The sequence below is a fragment of the Orbicella franksi genome, chromosome 4 (assembly GCF_964199315.1).
Source record: "Orbicella franksi chromosome 4, jaOrbFran1.1, whole genome shotgun sequence".
NCBI lineage: Eukaryota > Metazoa > Cnidaria > Anthozoa > Scleractinia > Merulinidae > Orbicella > Orbicella franksi.
Window position 1 is genome coordinate 17491373 of NC_138148.1, and position 17463 is coordinate 17508835.

Below are 17463 nucleotides of genomic sequence, written 5' to 3' on the forward strand. Positions count from 1 at the left end.
AATAATGTCCCTCAGTGATCCTCAGTGGACGGAGGTCGCACAGACACAATCTCTTGTACTGAAAGCAGTCCTTGGGGCTGGTAAGGATACGGTAGTTTTCCAAAGGGGTTTGGCCTCACCTTGACACCAAGCTCTTTGAGAATTTTGTCGATTTTCCTCAAATCATCAGGGTGGGCATGAATGCACCCATGACTGTAAACAGCAAATGTATTAAGTGTTGAACGTTTATGAATCCTTCACAGACTGAATGTCATCAGGGCCGTAGCTAGTAGGAGGCAAAATGCTCAAGGCACTTGCCTTAGTCATTGTTTTTGTTTTTGTTGTTTTCAGTCAACACAGAAAGCCTTTATACCTAGGAAGCGAATTAAACCATGGCCATTGTCTCAGTCATTAATTTTTTACTGGCTACGGCCCTGGTCATTGAGCTCAACAGAAGTGTGTAAATAAAACCTTTAGTTGTTAGAAACGATTACTGTACTTATTTTAGAAAACAGCCCTAAGAAAATACGTGCGCTGATTGGTTAAAAATCGTGTTTCTATAACTCGATAGAAACACAGAACTAGCACAAGCTCTAGCACATTTTGATGATCAAAGTAAACAAGTTGTTACCCTTTTCTTTGTCGTGGTGTTTTCTAAAAGAAATAGAAAACATGTTCTCTGTGTTTCTGGTGAGTTATAGAAACACTCATGAAAGTTAGGGAGAACTCGAAAAAGCTGTGGAAACACTCGCCTGCAGCTCGGGTTCCCACAGCATTTCTTGTTCTCAAAAACTCCCACTCGTGTTTCTATAACTCGATAGAAACACAGAACTAGCACAAGCTCTAGCACATTTTGATGATCAAAGTAAACAAGTTGTTACCCTTTTCTTTGTCGTGGTGTTTTCTAAAAGAAATAGAAAACATGTTCTCTGTGTTTCTGTTGAGTTATAGAAACACTCATGAAAGTTAGGGAGAACTCGAAAAAGCTGTGGAAACACTCGCCTGCAGCTCGGGTTCCCACAGCATTTCTTGTTCTCAAAAACTCCCACTCGTGTTTCTATAACTCGATAAAATAAAAAATAAATAAATAAATATACATTTATATAGCGCCATTTTCCACTAATTATCCACGGCGCTTTACAATACTTTAAAATTAAAATCCTAATTCTTTAAAAACCTAAAATCCTAAATCCTAAAAGTTAAAATCTTAAGAATTAAATACGCTATATAATACAATTAGGCCACAAATAAAAAGTGAAAACTACAAATCAAATGCACGCTTAAAAAGATAAGTCTTAAGATTAGCCTTAAAAACTGCCTCTGATGATGAAAGTCTGATCTGGAGGGGTAGTTTATTCCAGAGCCTTGGTGCCGCCACGGAAAAAGCCCTTTCACCATACATTTTAAGATTTGCTCTAGGCTCATCAAGCAACCTGTTGTTTGAAGATCTTAGTGTCCGACCAGAAATGTTAAATCGCAGTAGGTCTCTAATGTAATCAGGGGCCAGTCCATTCAGAGCTTTGTAAGTTAACAACAATATTTTGAAAATAATCCTAAAATGAACTGGCAACCAATGTAAGCTCCTTAGTATTGGTGTGATGTGTTCCTGCCTTCTAGTCAAGGTAACAAGGCGAGCTGCTGAGTTCTGTACAAGCTGAAGTCTATTAATCAGATACTTTGGGAGACCGTACAGTAGGGCGTTACAATAGTCCAAACGCGATGTTATGTAAGCGTGAACAATAGTCTCAGTAGTACTCTGGGATAGGTATCGCCTAATTTTAGCTATACTACGAATGCGGAAAAATGCGATAGAAATACAGTACATGTTTTCTACATGTATTTCTTAAATAAAAAAACAACGTATAACAATTCATTTACTTGCCTGTTAGGCATAGGCTCTGACGAATTCCACTTTTCCCACTCCCCTGTGTGGAGTAGAATACCACTTCTGTAGTCACTTAGGAAAGTGTCATTTTTGTTCCGACCAATGGCAGCATTCCCTTTGGACAGAATAGGGAAAATGTAGTTCTCTATATGGCACAAAATCTTTGACCACTGATGAAAATGATGATAATGCCTTTGGGTATAGCTGTTAAGTGCGCAATAATAAAAACTATAAACCCTTCCCTGCAGCTGGCAATGCGTGACTTTACGGAACATAAGATATTGAATATCATTTTCCAGTTTTGACAGAACTGAGAACTCCCTAGGAAATTTTTGGGGTACCTTTCAGCAAAAGGCTGCGTGGGTGAATGACATGTTTAAGCTTCTTGTTTCGCCCGCCAAACAAATCAGGAATGACTACCGGTACTTTACTGTCCCAGATTACTAGTACTTGAGTAATAATACAAAGAGACAGTTCACTTAAAATTAAAAATGCAAAAGATCTGATCCTTCGCAGGGATGTAATATCTCGTTTATTTCTCACTAGTTCATGATAGAACTGATTCATACCTTTCAGACCCTTGACTGCCCTTATGACAGGATATCTTAACATAAAAGAAAGTACTGTTACAATTTAATATTCTACATACTTAGTGCAACATTATTCAGTAGCATCTTTGTGTGAACATTTCCTTGGAAGTGACATACAAAATAAGGTGCCATCTACGCATTACAAAAAATTGAAAGAAATACTTACGGGCCATATAACTTTGGACTAGGCTCAGGACTATTGAGGTCAAATGTCTAGCAAAACAAAACAATAAATGCCTGTGAGCCTGAAGGGGCACTTCTATGAGCACGTGACTTAAAAAATGTAAAAAGCGAAAAGAATATTCATGTTAGTGCAAACCAGAGATAATGGATGGTCTAGTTTTGTTAAAAATTGTAAGTTATACTTAAGGTTACTTCAAACCTTCGCGGGAGTCCTCCAGAAAAAAATTCGTATGCGCGCTGTTTTCAAGGAAACCCCCACAAACCATATATCAACAGAAAGGTTATAAATTGTAGAATTCGATAAAATTATGTTTTGTTTTGGATTTTGCTTTCCAAAGGCGGAAGAGGCCGTCAACTCCAAAATGACCGACTGACTTTCCAGCGAATTAATCGGGTATCAAATGCGATCGTTCATGCAAAATAACTGTGCAGTGTTAATCACAAAGCCTCAATCTCCAAAAACGTGTCAGCATTTTCTTTTATTTCTATTTGTTATCTTTTTATAGATCTGTCAAGTTCGACTATCGAAAAATTCGAGTAACCTGTTACGTTAAAGGCCGCCACGAGGAAAGTATTTAAAATAAAGGAATTCGCCGACACGCTTTTGTTCCATATCTATCAGTGAATGTTCTGACCAAATTTCATGGAAAACCGTCAAATCTGCATACCCTATATATTAATTCATTTAAAGAGAAGGGATTCTCTCGAAAAACGACTGCGAGTTTTCGCCTTCTAAAGATTTATAAACATATCACGCCTTCACAGAGGAATGTGTCAACTTGAAAGCCGCGAGCCAATGAAATAACAGAACCCCTAGCGTTCACAGTATGCAAACTTGTGCTTCGCGGACATTAATTTTCTCGACCAATATAGTCCCGCGAAGGTTTGAAGTAACCTTAATCTCCGACCCTTGTAATGGCATGTTATCTTTACTGCACCTTTCAATAACATGCGGGCTCTAAAATTCAAAGCTCAACCAACAAATGCATTTTTCGCTGCCGTCAATCAAATGTTCGGTGGCTCTTCCCAGCCTCCGAATAGCACTGTTTCGTTGTCTGAACTGTGCTCAACAATTTGATTACTGTCGGAATTAAGCTGGGACACCAAACATTTGAGGGTCCCCTATACTTTTTTCGTGACGCGTGAATGGGCGTTTTTTCTTTGCGTGACGCGTGAATGAGGATTTTTTTTTCCGTGATTCGTGAATCTATATTTTTCCGTCCTCGGGACACTGGTTTTCGATTTTTTCGTGATCCGTGAAAAATGCATTTACTTTCGCGTGATTTGTGAACCATCGACTTTTGTGGGAATAATTTTTCGCATTTTTGGAGATTTTAGCGTCATAAAAGTTCGTAAACTATACCAAACCGGATGTAAAAAGCGTGACGGCCTGCCTTTCTCGACATCTCTCGACGCGCGTGAGGATGGAGGACTGAGAACTAACCACAGCAACAGTGAACCAGGAGGGCCTAGAATCTAGTCTGTCACGCTGTGTCACACACGCGGGGTATCACGCCATTTCGATCGAGAAAAGGCAGAAAATGGAGAGTTCTGCGGAAAAGGTGAGTTAATCTGTCAGTATCCACACTCTATCCAGCCTTAACTGATGTCTGCTCAACCATCGCTTCGATGTCATAACCGAAATATGTCAACAAAGCGTTAATATGTCTTTTGGATTCTTTCTTTTGTCTTCACGAAGGTAGCATTTGCATATTTTATTCATATTGTCATCTTTATTGCTTGGTGACCTCGTGCATGACCTAGCTGCGGTCTGCATTGTCAACCTTTATAGTTAAATGACCATAAGGTTTCCATAGTTTAATTTTACAGTTACATTACAATCAAAACAACGTTTTGTTGCCGTCAAAAATGTCTGCCTTAGTCTTGGTATCGATGAAACATGTGTCCGTGACTTTTTATCTGAAAGCCCGCTTAAATACGGCTCAATACGGACACCCCGATAATACGGACACTTTGGCATGTCCCCTAGGTGTCCGTATTAACGGGGTTCCACTGTACATGCATAATACCCAATCCACAAAAGATCTAGACATGCTGACGACGAAAGAGTCTGAAATTATCAAAATATGGCCATGTGCAGCTATATCTGCTGTGGTACATTTCAGTATTGCCAGATACATTTTTGTAATGATTGTATTTGTATGTTTTGTGAAACGTGAATAGAATTTGCATTTTTACGTGAAACATGATTTAGCCTTTGCATTTTCGCGTGAAACATGATTGCTTACTTTTTTCTGTGAACGTGAAGCTTTTTTTCGAATTTTTCGTGATGCGTGAAAAGGCCAATTACTTTTGTGTGAAACTGTTTTCAGCAGAGGTATAGGGGACCCTCACATTTGATTGACTGTAGCAAAAAACGCATTTGTCGGTTGATTTTAGAGTCCACATGTTATTGAAAGGTGCAGTAAGTTATGCAGGCAAAAGGTATTAATCTGAAATTTGAACAACTGGACAGACTATTTTCAAATTCAACCACTGATTGCATTTAGGGGAGGATAGAAGGCTATGTTCCAGAACAGGGGCTGCTGATCAATCATACATTGGTTTTCCTTTCGACAGTTCACTTGACACATTGTCATTTTGGCATTCTAGATGCATTGGATCATGTTCACTAAAAGCATCTGTGGTTGAGTGTCGATCGATACTCTCGATCGATACCCTCGATCGATGTCTCGATCGATAGTCGATCGACATCCTGATTGATACTTGGGTGACACTTTATTGACACTTGATCAACAGTTGGCCAATAGTCGGCTGAGTGTCAACCCACTCATATGAATCAATTGAAAATTAGTCGATTGTTGACCGAGATGTCGATGGAATGTTGATCGAGTGTCAACCGAGGTGTCAATGGAGTGTCGATTGAGTATCAATCTAGGGTAGATCGCGGGTATCCATCGAGTGGATCGATTGACACTTGACTGTGGATGCCTTTAGTGCACATGATCCGATGCATTTAATAAGTGTATGGGTCAATTGCTTAAGTCATGTTCATGTAATTTTATAATTTTTAAGAACCCTTTTAACCAAAATTGTAGCAAAATCCTCATGATATATATAGTTTCCTGAAAGTGTCCCAAAACAAAATCAGAAGCTGTGTATCACACCATTTTATCATTCAAGTAAATGTGAAAGACAGTCATACCACTAATCCAGTGGGAGTGTTTCCATTTCTCGTCAGTTGATTTATTGGTTCACCGGTTGAATCTGTAGCGCCATGACAGCGGGCCTTGAATGTGTGCTTTACCTATATAGTTTGGATAACAAGCACTATCATTTTACTAAATAAGAAATTATTTCAGTTCACTGATGTCACACAAAAAGACACAAATTCCCAGCTGCCCTTCACAAGTTGTTTATTTGTTGTTATCAGTTGTTAAGCCCAATTAATTTGGCTAATTATGGTAAACTGGAGTAGTTAGCTGTAAATTTTATGAATGAAACTCCTGGATTATGACTTTCATCTTGTCACCTATTCTGCTGCCCAGCCTGGTTATGATACCACCAATCTTTTAAAGACAGTTAAATGGTTGAACAAAATAAAATCTACCTGATCGTTGGAGTCGTATAGTGTAGCAAACGTTTCTATAGTGCGATCTTTATACACAGGAACATAAATCTAAAAGAGAGAAAGAAGAGAAAATTGATTAAATGTGACTGAATTTAAAATGTCAGATTAAAACTTTTAAGTGCATCTATTGTAGCTTGAATTCTGCTTTAGTAAACCTGCTATAACTCTCATGCCTTAAGGGTGAGGCACAAACCTGCAGGTCAAAAACTCTGAGCTCATTGAGACTACTGTAACAATATGTCGAAAATCTTCGTAAATCTTTTCAATTTTTCAAAGTTTCCAAGCACTCCGAATAATAGTTAATCTGGTTTCCTTTTGGAACAGCCTAACTCTGCTTCTCTGCTTGGGGAGGCAGCTTTCAAAAAGGAAATACATGAAGTTTATTATTTTACCCTTAGCTAGAATTTTAAGAGAAACCGGGGGGTGAGGTTGAAACCAAACAATCTTCCACAAGCGTATTTTTTAAAGCAATACGTTTTTGTTTCTGTAGAATAATGTCATTGTGCACCACCTTAAGAGAAGGACAAATGCATATTAACTAGAATGGTAGTATTTTTTAGACACCTAACTACCTTAAATTTATATCCAGGTAGCACAGTGCTGTCATCTTTATATCCATCATACATAAGTCGTTTTAAGACAAGGGATGCTGTTGTGGCATCCAATATACCATTTCTGAATAAAAAGTGATGTTGTAAGTTCAGTGAAGTTGAGTATAACTAGAGCTTTAAACAAGTTGCAATAAGTATAGTTTATAGCACTTAGTGCCTAGGATGGTGATCTGCACATAAACGTGACTGGAGCAATTGTCTCGCCTTACTCTTATGACTTAGGGATTTAAAGGATATTAAGAATCAAAATTAAGAAGGAAAAAAAGAAGAAAACAGAGAGAAATGAAAAATAAATGTAGCTAAAATAATAATAATAATAAAAAGTAATTAATCCGCATTACATCCCTTTTTTTCTAGTCACATAACCTGCTTTATGAATTGATGTTAAAAAGCTGTTTCAAATGCAGTAATTAAATACCAAGAGTTCCAGGCAGATCAAACTTGCACGAAGCTTAGCTGGTGAGCATGTTCACATTTTGGGTCAGGTACCATTAGCAAAGCTACAGCACCAAGCAACTGTAGATCCCCCAAAATACTGACCAATTCCCGCAACTTTGCCACTCATATGTGTCCCCCTAAAAATGTGAGCCTGCTGACACTGTAGTGTATTGTTCGTTTGTAATCTAGTTTACCCAGGCAAGCCATTCAATCTTTGGTAGCTGGTTACTGCTTCACTGGTTTTCTGGTCATAAAAGCCTGTTGTTTCCACTGACTCCACTGATGGTGACCTCAGCAGCAAATTTTGCAAGATGACAACATCCTTTCCTGTAATTCCAAATATTGTTTACAGAGATTGTGATTGACAGGTGAAACAAAGAGTGAGTTACATCAAGCATGTACAAAGAAAAGTTGTCCTTGGATAGCCTGTCTTCTCCGTGGCTGTCACACAATGCTACACCCCAGCCCCGAGAGAAGAATTAAGATTGCTGCATGACAAAGGAGACTAGTGGGGACACTAAAAATAAAGTAAACATAGCAAAATCCAAATATTCCAATAAATGCTAAAATTGGTTAAAATACTAAAGTATCTACAAATACAAGATAAAATACACGATAAAAACTTGAACAAGATGACATGATAAAAACACACTAAGAACTCAGTGCGTAAAATACAATTGCACTGATCAATTGCAATAGCTGGTTTTCACATGACGTCACTAAAATTCGAACTACAAAACTATCGATCTTCCTGAGATTTTACTTAAATGATGTATAAGAGCAGCTGAAAACTAATATTCATACAAATTTTGGCTCCGAACGGGTTCTTGGTTTTGTGATACACGAAGCTTAAATTTCTAAGCTTTTGCGTGACGCGGCATTTACATGACGGCCTGGAGAGCTGTCATGATGGTTAAAAAAGTGACCTATTTCGGGGAACTTGGCTATCTGAACAGTTCGTGTCTTAGAAAAAGTATTGTTTTAATATTTTAGAGTTCTCCGAGGGATAAATTCACGCTTTTGTAGCAAAACTCAGTGACAGATGTTTCTGTTGGTTTCCGGCCGCCATGTTGGTGCCCATACGGATGGGCACCAGCATGTCGTCTCATACAAATCTCTATAAATTTGGGTAAAAAATTTCTCCGCATATCTCACGTAAGAAAAATTGCTGTGACCAGAATTTTGGCGACAGTCTTTGCATATTTACCTTCTTTCATTTCCCAGATTGTGGACTTTTTGACCGGTTTTGATTTTTATTTTGATCTATTTTGAATTGCGTGTCACTGAAAACCAGCACTCTATAGAATAAAATTAAGACCATTTCCTGTTTTTTCCTATCCTTGCGAGTTGTCGCTTAACAATCTGAGCGATTTTACAGTCAAGAATACTTAACAATAAAATTAGATTTGTTAGTGTTCTTTTATATCTTCGCAATTTGTTGCTTAGCAATCTGAGCGATTTTACGTTCAGAGAACACTTATTAATAAGACCATTTCCTGTTTTTTCCTATCCTTCCAATTTGTTGCTTAACAGTCTGAGCGATTTTACGTTCAAGAATTCATAAAAATAAAATTAGAATTAGGACTATAGCTTTCTAGGTGTTCTGTTCTATCCTTGCAATTTGTTGCTTAGAATTCTGAGCGAGTTTACGACCATTCTAGCTTTCCGTGCATATGATTTGGAGAGGCCTTTTGTTCTATGTCCAAACTTGTGCACGGAAGGAAAAATTGTCACAAAAAAATGCGTTGATCGCGTAGAAACTCGATGGAAGGATCGAAAACAACTCTAGGAAATGCTTCATCGCCTTTAAAGCGATTTCGCAAGCTTTTATTGCGGTTCGAAAGCACACACAAACGGTCATATGCAAATTTTAATATGCTTGGAGCTCTCTTTGGCCGGAACCTACTTCGGTATGTTCGAAAGAGGTGTCTTTAAAACACGAAATGTCGACACTACGGTTAGCCTAAATAGCGTTCAAGTTAGCGTAAATATCACTGACGCTCTCTATAGTTGCATGGGGTAACTGTATACCACATTGCAATTGTTGAAATGGCATTTTGTTACACAAGCATCAAGCTCAAGTGCGGCCGTAACAACTGTTATGAACCCCCACTTCCTTGTTACTGTAAGTTGGTAAGCGCTGCACTGCGTGTGAGTAAATTTGCTTACCTTCCAACGGTGGTTTCTTCAAAAATAAGACCCTTGTAAAAGGTGCTGGCATATTGGCGGCGACTTCGTCATACATGCTATGTGGGTGTGCGACTGTACTGCACACCAAAGCCAGGGACAAAACAAGTACTCCGCGGTTCAGCATTATCATACCCCAAATTAAATCACGAAAAACAAGAAGCACGATATTTGTAAAGACACCTACGCATCACCGCCCATTGCACAATGCTAATAAATTGCTAGCACTGGAACGGCTCTGTAACTGGACTGCAACGAAATTGATACATTGACAGGAGCTGAGTCACGCTATAACGTCGTTAGTCACGCAACGTAAGCATTCGCTATAGTTTGTCACGAAGTGTGCCGGGCTCTTTTCTCGAGTGTTTTTCAATTTCTTTTCATTGTTTTCGTGAGTTGAAATCTGTTCTCAGTAAGAAATGGTTGGACAAGAAGCCAAATTATTTCTTTTCCACTTCATACGTTAAAAAGAGTTTCTCCAAAATTCATTTCACGCGAAGAGCCTGCACATAACGATCGCGGTCCTCAACGTAATTTACGCATTGATATCGCTGAATCCTTCATTGAACAAAACTGCTTTAAATGTTGGACTGCAGTCAAGACACTGGGTGCTTGACAAATAACTATTATTTACAGTATTGACGAAACATTCTTTCAAACTTTCAAAACCACCTAAGGATATCGGAATTTTAATCATTTTGGTTACCGGCAGAAGCAGAATTTATAAACGTTTGCAAGACGCCGTTGGAAATTATGCTATACAAGCCAAGTATTTGCTTGGGCAGCCTATGTAAAAGTAAAGGCGGAAATAAAATATTTTGAAACTTCCCATAATTCCCTGTGCACAAAAAATGGTGTTCAAATGGCCTTCTCAATACCCCACCCACAGTACATACGAGGGAAGATAACATACATACCTACTTTAATAATTTATTCAAGATGCAAACTAGATATACAAATAAAAACTAAACAATTAAGCAAAAAGAGATGGGAAAAATAATCAAATTGCCCTTAAACTTAATGTACAAGTGACTAGATTTTCATGGGTAAGACTTGATACTCACCTTCAAATACAGTAATCCTTTTAAAGGCATTGTTTTGATTCGCAACGAAATGTCTCTTAATGTGTTGTACTTGTACAATGATGAAATCAAGGCAACTTGTTCATCAGTTACCCACCTACCCCTCCCATATAGTGTTATATTTCCAACACCAATATCAGCGATGTGATGCAAATTCCTGCCTTCCCTGGGACACGTCAAGTACTCAAATAGCTCTATTTAATCAATACATAGATGCAGAGTGTTCTTGAGCTAAAATAAAGGATACAAAGAAAATGAACAGGTACCTGATGCAAATTAAGGTTTGTTTATTTTCCATTTCTTTTGAATCTCAGATTATTTGTATTTCAATATTGAATTGTTTTAAACAGGGTGAAATATGCCTTCTGATAGTAAGGAAACATTTCTTTGGGAGAATCCAAGAGTGGATTCTTCAATCCAAAAAAGAATTTTGCATTTATTCACAAAGCAGATTAATTCAAGATCATTCAGATCATGGTGCATCAAAGGAACCAAAGAATCCTTGCCCAGAGTGGATTCTTTGGTTTCTTTGATGCACTACGATCCAAGTGACCAAATTAACAAATTGTACAAGTAAAAAGAAACTTCTTTGAGGGTCTTACAACTAACTGCAGTGGTATGCACATGTATGTTCCTGGAAGAGGCCAATTTCAGTATAACATAATGCCCAGGCTTAGGGGACTAAAACAAGAGAATACATTTACTTATGGCTCAAACTTAATGTGAATTCTTTTATTTTATCTCTTAACCCTCAAAGCAATGTTAGAATTTTAACACATTGAATTTACCCTAATAGTAGTCCAAAACATCCCTACGATTGTCTTTTTGTACATATGAGCTGTACAAAATTAATTATGTTTTAAATAGAGTGGATTCCCCCAAGATGGGGTAGGTCTCATACTCTACAGAATGTGTTCTAGAATTCCTTGTCTGATGAGATGTTCACAGTGAGATCTTGGTAGGAAATGCTGAAAGAAGGACAGTAGAAATATCAACTGAAGCATGTATGCATTCATTTGACAGAGGTAGACCAAAATCCACAAATGCTTAAAAGAGGTATTAGGGGGTGGGGTGGGTGGGGGGTGTAAAATGGAGGATGGGACGGTTCTTCCTTGAAAAAAGGTTAAGGGGGTGATGCAGGTGAGCCCTCTCTGGTTCAAAAGGGGACAGGTATCTTCCTTAAGATCTGCTGTTAATTTATTGTGTCAAAAATAGCTTTTATTGTTTGCTTATATTATTAATTATAAAGTAAAGCATTAATGATAAGTTCGCACAGGTATACGTGTCAATCAGATATCCACCCACAACATTTCAGACAAAAATTGGTCCAAAAAATTTAGTGTGTGAGATGTAGTCAAGAGCATTTTCACTCACATGGCCTGCCGCCATGCAAATTTGTTCCAACAAAAAAAGTGTTAGCATAACAAAAGATTTCAACTCCCACAGGACTGGTTTGGTACACCAACATGACCGCCATTTCATTGTTTTTGTACAACAATGTGCTGCTGTGACGCCTTGTGAAAATGCTCTGTTGAGGGTAAAATTATATTGAACAAATCCAAGGAAACAGCTTTTCGAGGAGTTCAATCCAGGCTTCTTTAGAGGAATCAGGATTTCACCAAAACAATAAGTTCTTTGTTTTTTCTCACCATAAAATGTGCTTTTCCTTACCTGACTATTCTTCTTCAATAAAACAACTGTTCCATCCTCTGTTTCAAACTCTCCGTAGTCTTCCAGACATCGAACCTGCCAAGTACACATACATTGTAACTGAGATACTTTGATGTGAAGTTTATATGAAATAATTCATATACATTTGTAACTAAATTAAACTTCATACATGTCGTATTATAGATTCATGCTTGCACTACTGATTCAAACTGTACAGATTAACAGGCTATGTTATAATTAGATTTGTTAATTAAAAAAATGCTTATCCAGTGAAGTTGCAAATAATAGGCTTAGTTTGAAAAAAGGTCATTTCCCGCTTGGCTCACCAGCTTGGTGCTTTAGAACATAACAAAGAAATCACTCTAGGTTGTTAAGTAAATAAACTATCGACAGTCAACTGTTTAATTTGTTTTATTCCTGATTCTCGAGAGCCAAGTAACAATTTGTATGTTGTCTGACTAGCATAAACTCACATACCTCTATGTAGAGTGATTTCGGTGGCTTCATATCCTGCCAAATCAAATACGAATCTTAATATTAAGTAGACTGCAAATTGAAAAAAGGATAGCCAGCTCAAAGTAGACTGCCAGAAGTCTCTTTCTTTTCCTAGCATGCACTGCGTATACGCAAAGAAGAACGACCTAGTAGCGAGAGGGGTGTTTCTATCCCTAATTTGCATCATTTTAACGTTTCAAAAATTTTGCATTTGCCATAGCATTTCAGGAGTGAAGGAAAAGATGAGATGAGCAAAAGGAAAATGGGCTGGGTCCCACTCTTCCTCTATTAATCCCTTTTCCTGCTAGAGACAAAACTACAATGGGCGACAAAAGTAGTTGAGATACTTTTAGAAAATGACACTTTTCGATATTTAAGCACTTATTCTATTCTATTTGCATCTAGCATTAATTCTCTAATACCTCTGGCCCCCCAATTCAATGTTGTGGAGGTGCTGTGGTCTGTGCAGTCTAAGAAATTAATAGAAAAATCAACATTGTTTTGGGGGGGGGGGGGGGGGAGAGAAACGGGAAAACTGTTTCCAAGAAGCTCAAAAATCAAATTTTACTGCCAAGTGTCTCAATACTTTTGTTGCCCATTGTAGGTTTACTGTAATCATTAATAAAGATCAGAGTTTGTAAATATGGGACAAAATCTCTGTAAGGGTTAGGGTTAAAATACAGTTACAGCTGTAGAACCTCCTTATCTCGAACTTGATTATCTCAGTTTCCCCACTATCTTGAACTCAAATTATTTCCTCTGAATATACTTTTCAGTCATTTACTATCAGTTATTTCAAACTCCCATTTTTTCATTTCCCTTTAGGGTTCCCAATTAGCAGGATTCAACTGTACATTAATGTGAATCCATCTGCATCTTTCAACAGATTGAATTGTAACCCGGGGGTTCTTTTTAGGAAAGCTTACTAGAGCTTGCTTAGATGTCCTGGCAGTCATGACACATAAATCAGCAGATTCAATCTGAACTTCTGTACACGCGATTTGTCTTATTGTAATAACTATTAATTTAACTCATAAAAGTTAATAAAGATTACAAAGAAGTAAAAGTAAATTGGAAGAGTATAAAGTCCCTTCACCTGGGTCAAGTCTAGACCAACAGTTCTCATGTAGGTTGCCAACGATTTGTTGTATTTTGTAAACCACTGAATCTGTTTGTAATAAAATTCATTTAATATTATTATGCTTTTAGACAACTCACATGGGAAGAGGCACAAAGAAAGACAGTACAGTCTGCTCTAAGCTTGATAACTAATATCAGTGCCAGCCAGGGAAAAAAAAACTAAACAGTGACAGCAAATTTGGAGCAAGAGTATGGAATGAGATACCAGCATCTTTAAGAGAGCTTCCTAAAAACCAGTTTAAGGCTACATTCGTAAACTTCATTCCTTTGTTAAAGAAATACAAACGTTAAACTTGTCTTATGACTTGTTTTTCTCTACTGACGCAACTTGATAAAATGGTTGACGCCCACTTTTCACATATATTCTTTAAGTTATCTAGCGTAGAACTAATTTAAAAGTAATGTTAATATTTTCTGTTTTCTTTCTCTCTCTAGTTGCTTGTTATGCATTATTATTTTAAGTAATCTAATATAAGTAATCTGATAATAACTGATCTGCCTAGATTAGCCATAGTTAATAGAGGGGACTGGTTGTGAAGCCCGGCAAATATCAAAGGAGCAAACAAAGATGCCACAAATTTTGTTGGAAGGTCCACGATCGTGCACTATCTTTTGTTTTGCACTCATACAGTATGCATGAATTACATAACCAACACATTTCTATTGGTTAGTTACTCAATACGGAGTAAACTACTATTGTGTTTTGTGCAAGGCCTAAAAAGGGAACAAAAACACACAACAAAGAACTTTGTCAAGTTTCATAACCATTCCCCTCTATTAACTATGGATTAGCCTAATGCTAGTAGCAGATCAGTCTCACAATTTCTAAATGTAACTGACATATAGTGTGTCTGAGACTACCATCACTGGACAAGCAAAGCTGGGCATACAATGTAGATGCTGTAGGGCTATTGGGTAGCATGTTGGACTCCAAGCTGTCTTCAGGGACAAAATGCAATGTGTGGTTAGGAAAGATGCTTTGTCTCTCTGTGTCCCCTCACTGCAACTACTCCCATCTGTATACATGGGTAACTGGGGGTAACCTTGCAATAAATTAGTACCTTTTCAAGGAGGGAACATAGAAATTGGAATAGCTTCTTTGGGACACTTGCCTGATGCAAACTCCACTTCTTACGTAAAAATGCTGTCAATGGAATATTCTTCATCTGGGAAAAGGGTTATGATAATTATTAAGTTCACCAACCTCTTGTTCACATAAATTATACTTGATTTCATCAGGTAAAACTGTTCCAAACTCCCATCGGAGACCCTTTATTCTCAGCATCCTGTTATAGCTGTTTGTTTAACAAAAATATGTAAACAGTCTCAACTAATTAACAATAATATTATTACATTATGAGCTTGAGATTTCTATGAGGTGATAGTTGATGAGGCCGAAGGCCGAATCCACTATCACCTCATAGAAATCAAGAGCAAATAATCTAATTGTTTTAGTAGAATTCTTACTAAAATTTACTTCAAATAACGGTTTCCAATTATTTTCTTGACGTATTATTAAACTTTGCACCTGAAAAAGATTGCTTGGATTGACTTGTCATTTGAAATTGAAGTTGTGTGCTCGTGTGCATCAGTTTTTTCAACAATTTCAACTTTTTTAAAAGTTAATAAACTGTAAATGTCCTTTGTTTAGACTTCTCGGGAATTTAATTATCCATTTGCATCAAAATTTTCGTCCAAAACTTTGGAAGAACGAAAAAATGTTGTCATTTCCTAGACAACCCCCAGCCACTGCACACTAACAGCTGATAGTGTTCAATGGCTCAGCCAATCAGATTACAGCATTTGCATTAGTGTACTAGTAGAATTCTATTAATTGTAGATAGCGCATGGTCACTTGAACAAGGTGGTTTAACATTTTAAGTCTGTCAACTTACCATTCAAATGGAAGCTACCTCTATTAAGCAGTATTTTAAGTACTGCTCAATAGTACAACTTGAGCCAGTGTGTGTTATGGTACTATCATTTGAGCCTGTGTACATGACACTCCAGTAGTGTGTGACAATTCAAATAAAAGCTACTAAACAGAACATTCCTAATTTGCTTCTTTCTCATCAAACAAAAAATTGTTGCAGTTGTAGTCCAGGACTCCTAAAGAAGCTGGATCTTATTTTCAGCCAATGCATATGAGTTGGTTGGTAATTGGCTGGATATCAACCCACTGTTGATTGAGTGTTGATCTAGTGTCAATCGAGATGTCAATTGACTGTCGATCAAGTTTTGACTGCGTATCGATTGAGTGTCAATTGAGTGTCAATGGAGATGTTGCTCACGGGTCAATTGAGGCTATCAATGGACACCTGACTGTAAATGCCTTTAGCACACACTAGACCATTGATATGTTGGTTATTCATTGTAACTTACATGTAGGAGAGTAGACATCTTTTATTTCTCTCCAAACTAGCATGTCTCAGATGCACTCCAGAGAATAAACCAGTTTCTCCTTCAACAGTTAATGCCCTACATAAAGAATAGATTGGATAATGATATGTTGGTCCTTCTCAATAAACTTCACTGCTCCAGATTATTTAGAAAATCAACTGAGATTATTCAAAATACAAATTGAGCTCTATCAGTCATCGCGCACAAATTGTGGACAACAAGCATCTCACTTGCTTATCAAATAAAATTACACTGTATGTAAGAGAGTATCCAAGCCAGACCCCTTCTATACCAGAACTTTCATTTTTTTGTTGGAAAATCACCAAGTAGGAGTCGTATACACTTACACTTCTTTCTGATTTTGCTCAAAGAGTATCTTCATCTCTTCCAAGACCTGCCTCACGAGATCCTCCTTTAAGAGAGATTATTCACAAAATTAAAGTTGTGAAGAGATGTCGGTTAATACTATTAAACAAGAAGGGGGAACTTTTAGATAGAGGGGCTGGGAAACTAGAGATCGCGTTGCCAGCACTGTTATTAAGGTTTTAGATACCTGTCGCTTCGATCTTATCTGCAAATTTTATGCATTTTGAGCTTTTTTGCCCCAAAGTGGAATAATATCTCAAACACTTTGGAGGTCTTCTGAAAAAAAGAAATACATTTCCATTTTCCATTGGGTATTTTCCATGCATTCGATTTGCAACAATGTATCAGTCTTCGGGAAAGTGATATTTAAATCCCGGTTAAATGAGTGGAAAAATGCTACACTGATTGGCTGAGTTGCTGGCAAGTTAGTATACAGTAGTCACGTTAATAAGCCTAAGCTGCTGGCAGTTAGCCTTTATATTGGGGATTACTCCACTTCAACTCGAACATACCTACAACTTGCAACCCTCAATATGCAAAAAAACCCTGCCGGCTTTGGAAGCGATCATCAGGACGTTGATTTGACAATAATCTCACCAGAAACTTAGACGAAAAGTTTCCCGCCAAAATTTGTTGAATGAGAAGAAACCAATATCTTACATTATAAGGTGGCAGAGTGCCATCCATAGATCTTTTCAGTTCCTTTACAAGCTCAAGTGCTTTATCACCAAACATTCTCCAAAGAAAATTGGTAAACTTGACACGATTTTGACGAAGAACAACTTCTGTATGTGCGGATCAACAAGTGGCCGCCATTTTCTTTGTTTAGTTACCAGTTTCCCAG

At 37.6% G+C, this 17463-nt stretch overlaps 2 protein-coding genes and 1 long non-coding RNA gene across 3 annotated transcripts; 1 reads left to right on the forward strand and 2 right to left on the reverse strand.

Annotated features, from left to right (window-relative positions):
* Positions 1 to 4: 4 nt before the first annotated feature.
* On the reverse strand, positions 5 to 10753 carry LOC145484790 (uncharacterized). The gene is made up of 9 exons (XM_081463426.1): positions 9448 to 10753; positions 7473 to 7605; positions 6802 to 6904; positions 6209 to 6277; positions 5804 to 5905; positions 2621 to 2667; positions 2434 to 2468; positions 1862 to 1979; positions 5 to 192 (listed from the first exon to the last, which is right to left on the reverse strand). Exons 1-9 carry the CDS (start codon positions 9596 to 9598, stop codon positions 12 to 14), a joined length of 939 nt encoding a protein of 312 aa, XP_081319552.1. The 5' UTR covers positions 9599 to 10753; the 3' UTR covers positions 5 to 11.
* On the forward strand, positions 2674 to 15011 carry LOC145484899 (uncharacterized). The gene is made up of 3 exons (XR_014049102.1): positions 2674 to 4199; positions 10761 to 10828; positions 13923 to 15011. It is a non-coding gene; the product is annotated as an uncharacterized LOC145484899 (long non-coding RNA).
* Positions 10775 to 17408, reverse strand: LOC145484829 (DNA replication complex GINS protein PSF1-like). Its single transcript, XM_081463472.1, has 8 exons — positions 17280 to 17408; positions 16601 to 16665; positions 16236 to 16331; positions 15058 to 15148; positions 13810 to 13881; positions 12696 to 12728; positions 12219 to 12293; positions 10775 to 11515 (listed from the first exon to the last, which is right to left on the reverse strand). Exons 1-8 carry the CDS (start codon positions 17352 to 17354, stop codon positions 11450 to 11452), a joined length of 573 nt encoding a protein of 190 aa, XP_081319598.1. The 5' UTR covers positions 17355 to 17408; the 3' UTR covers positions 10775 to 11449.
* Between the last annotated feature and the right edge of the window lie 55 nt (positions 17409 to 17463).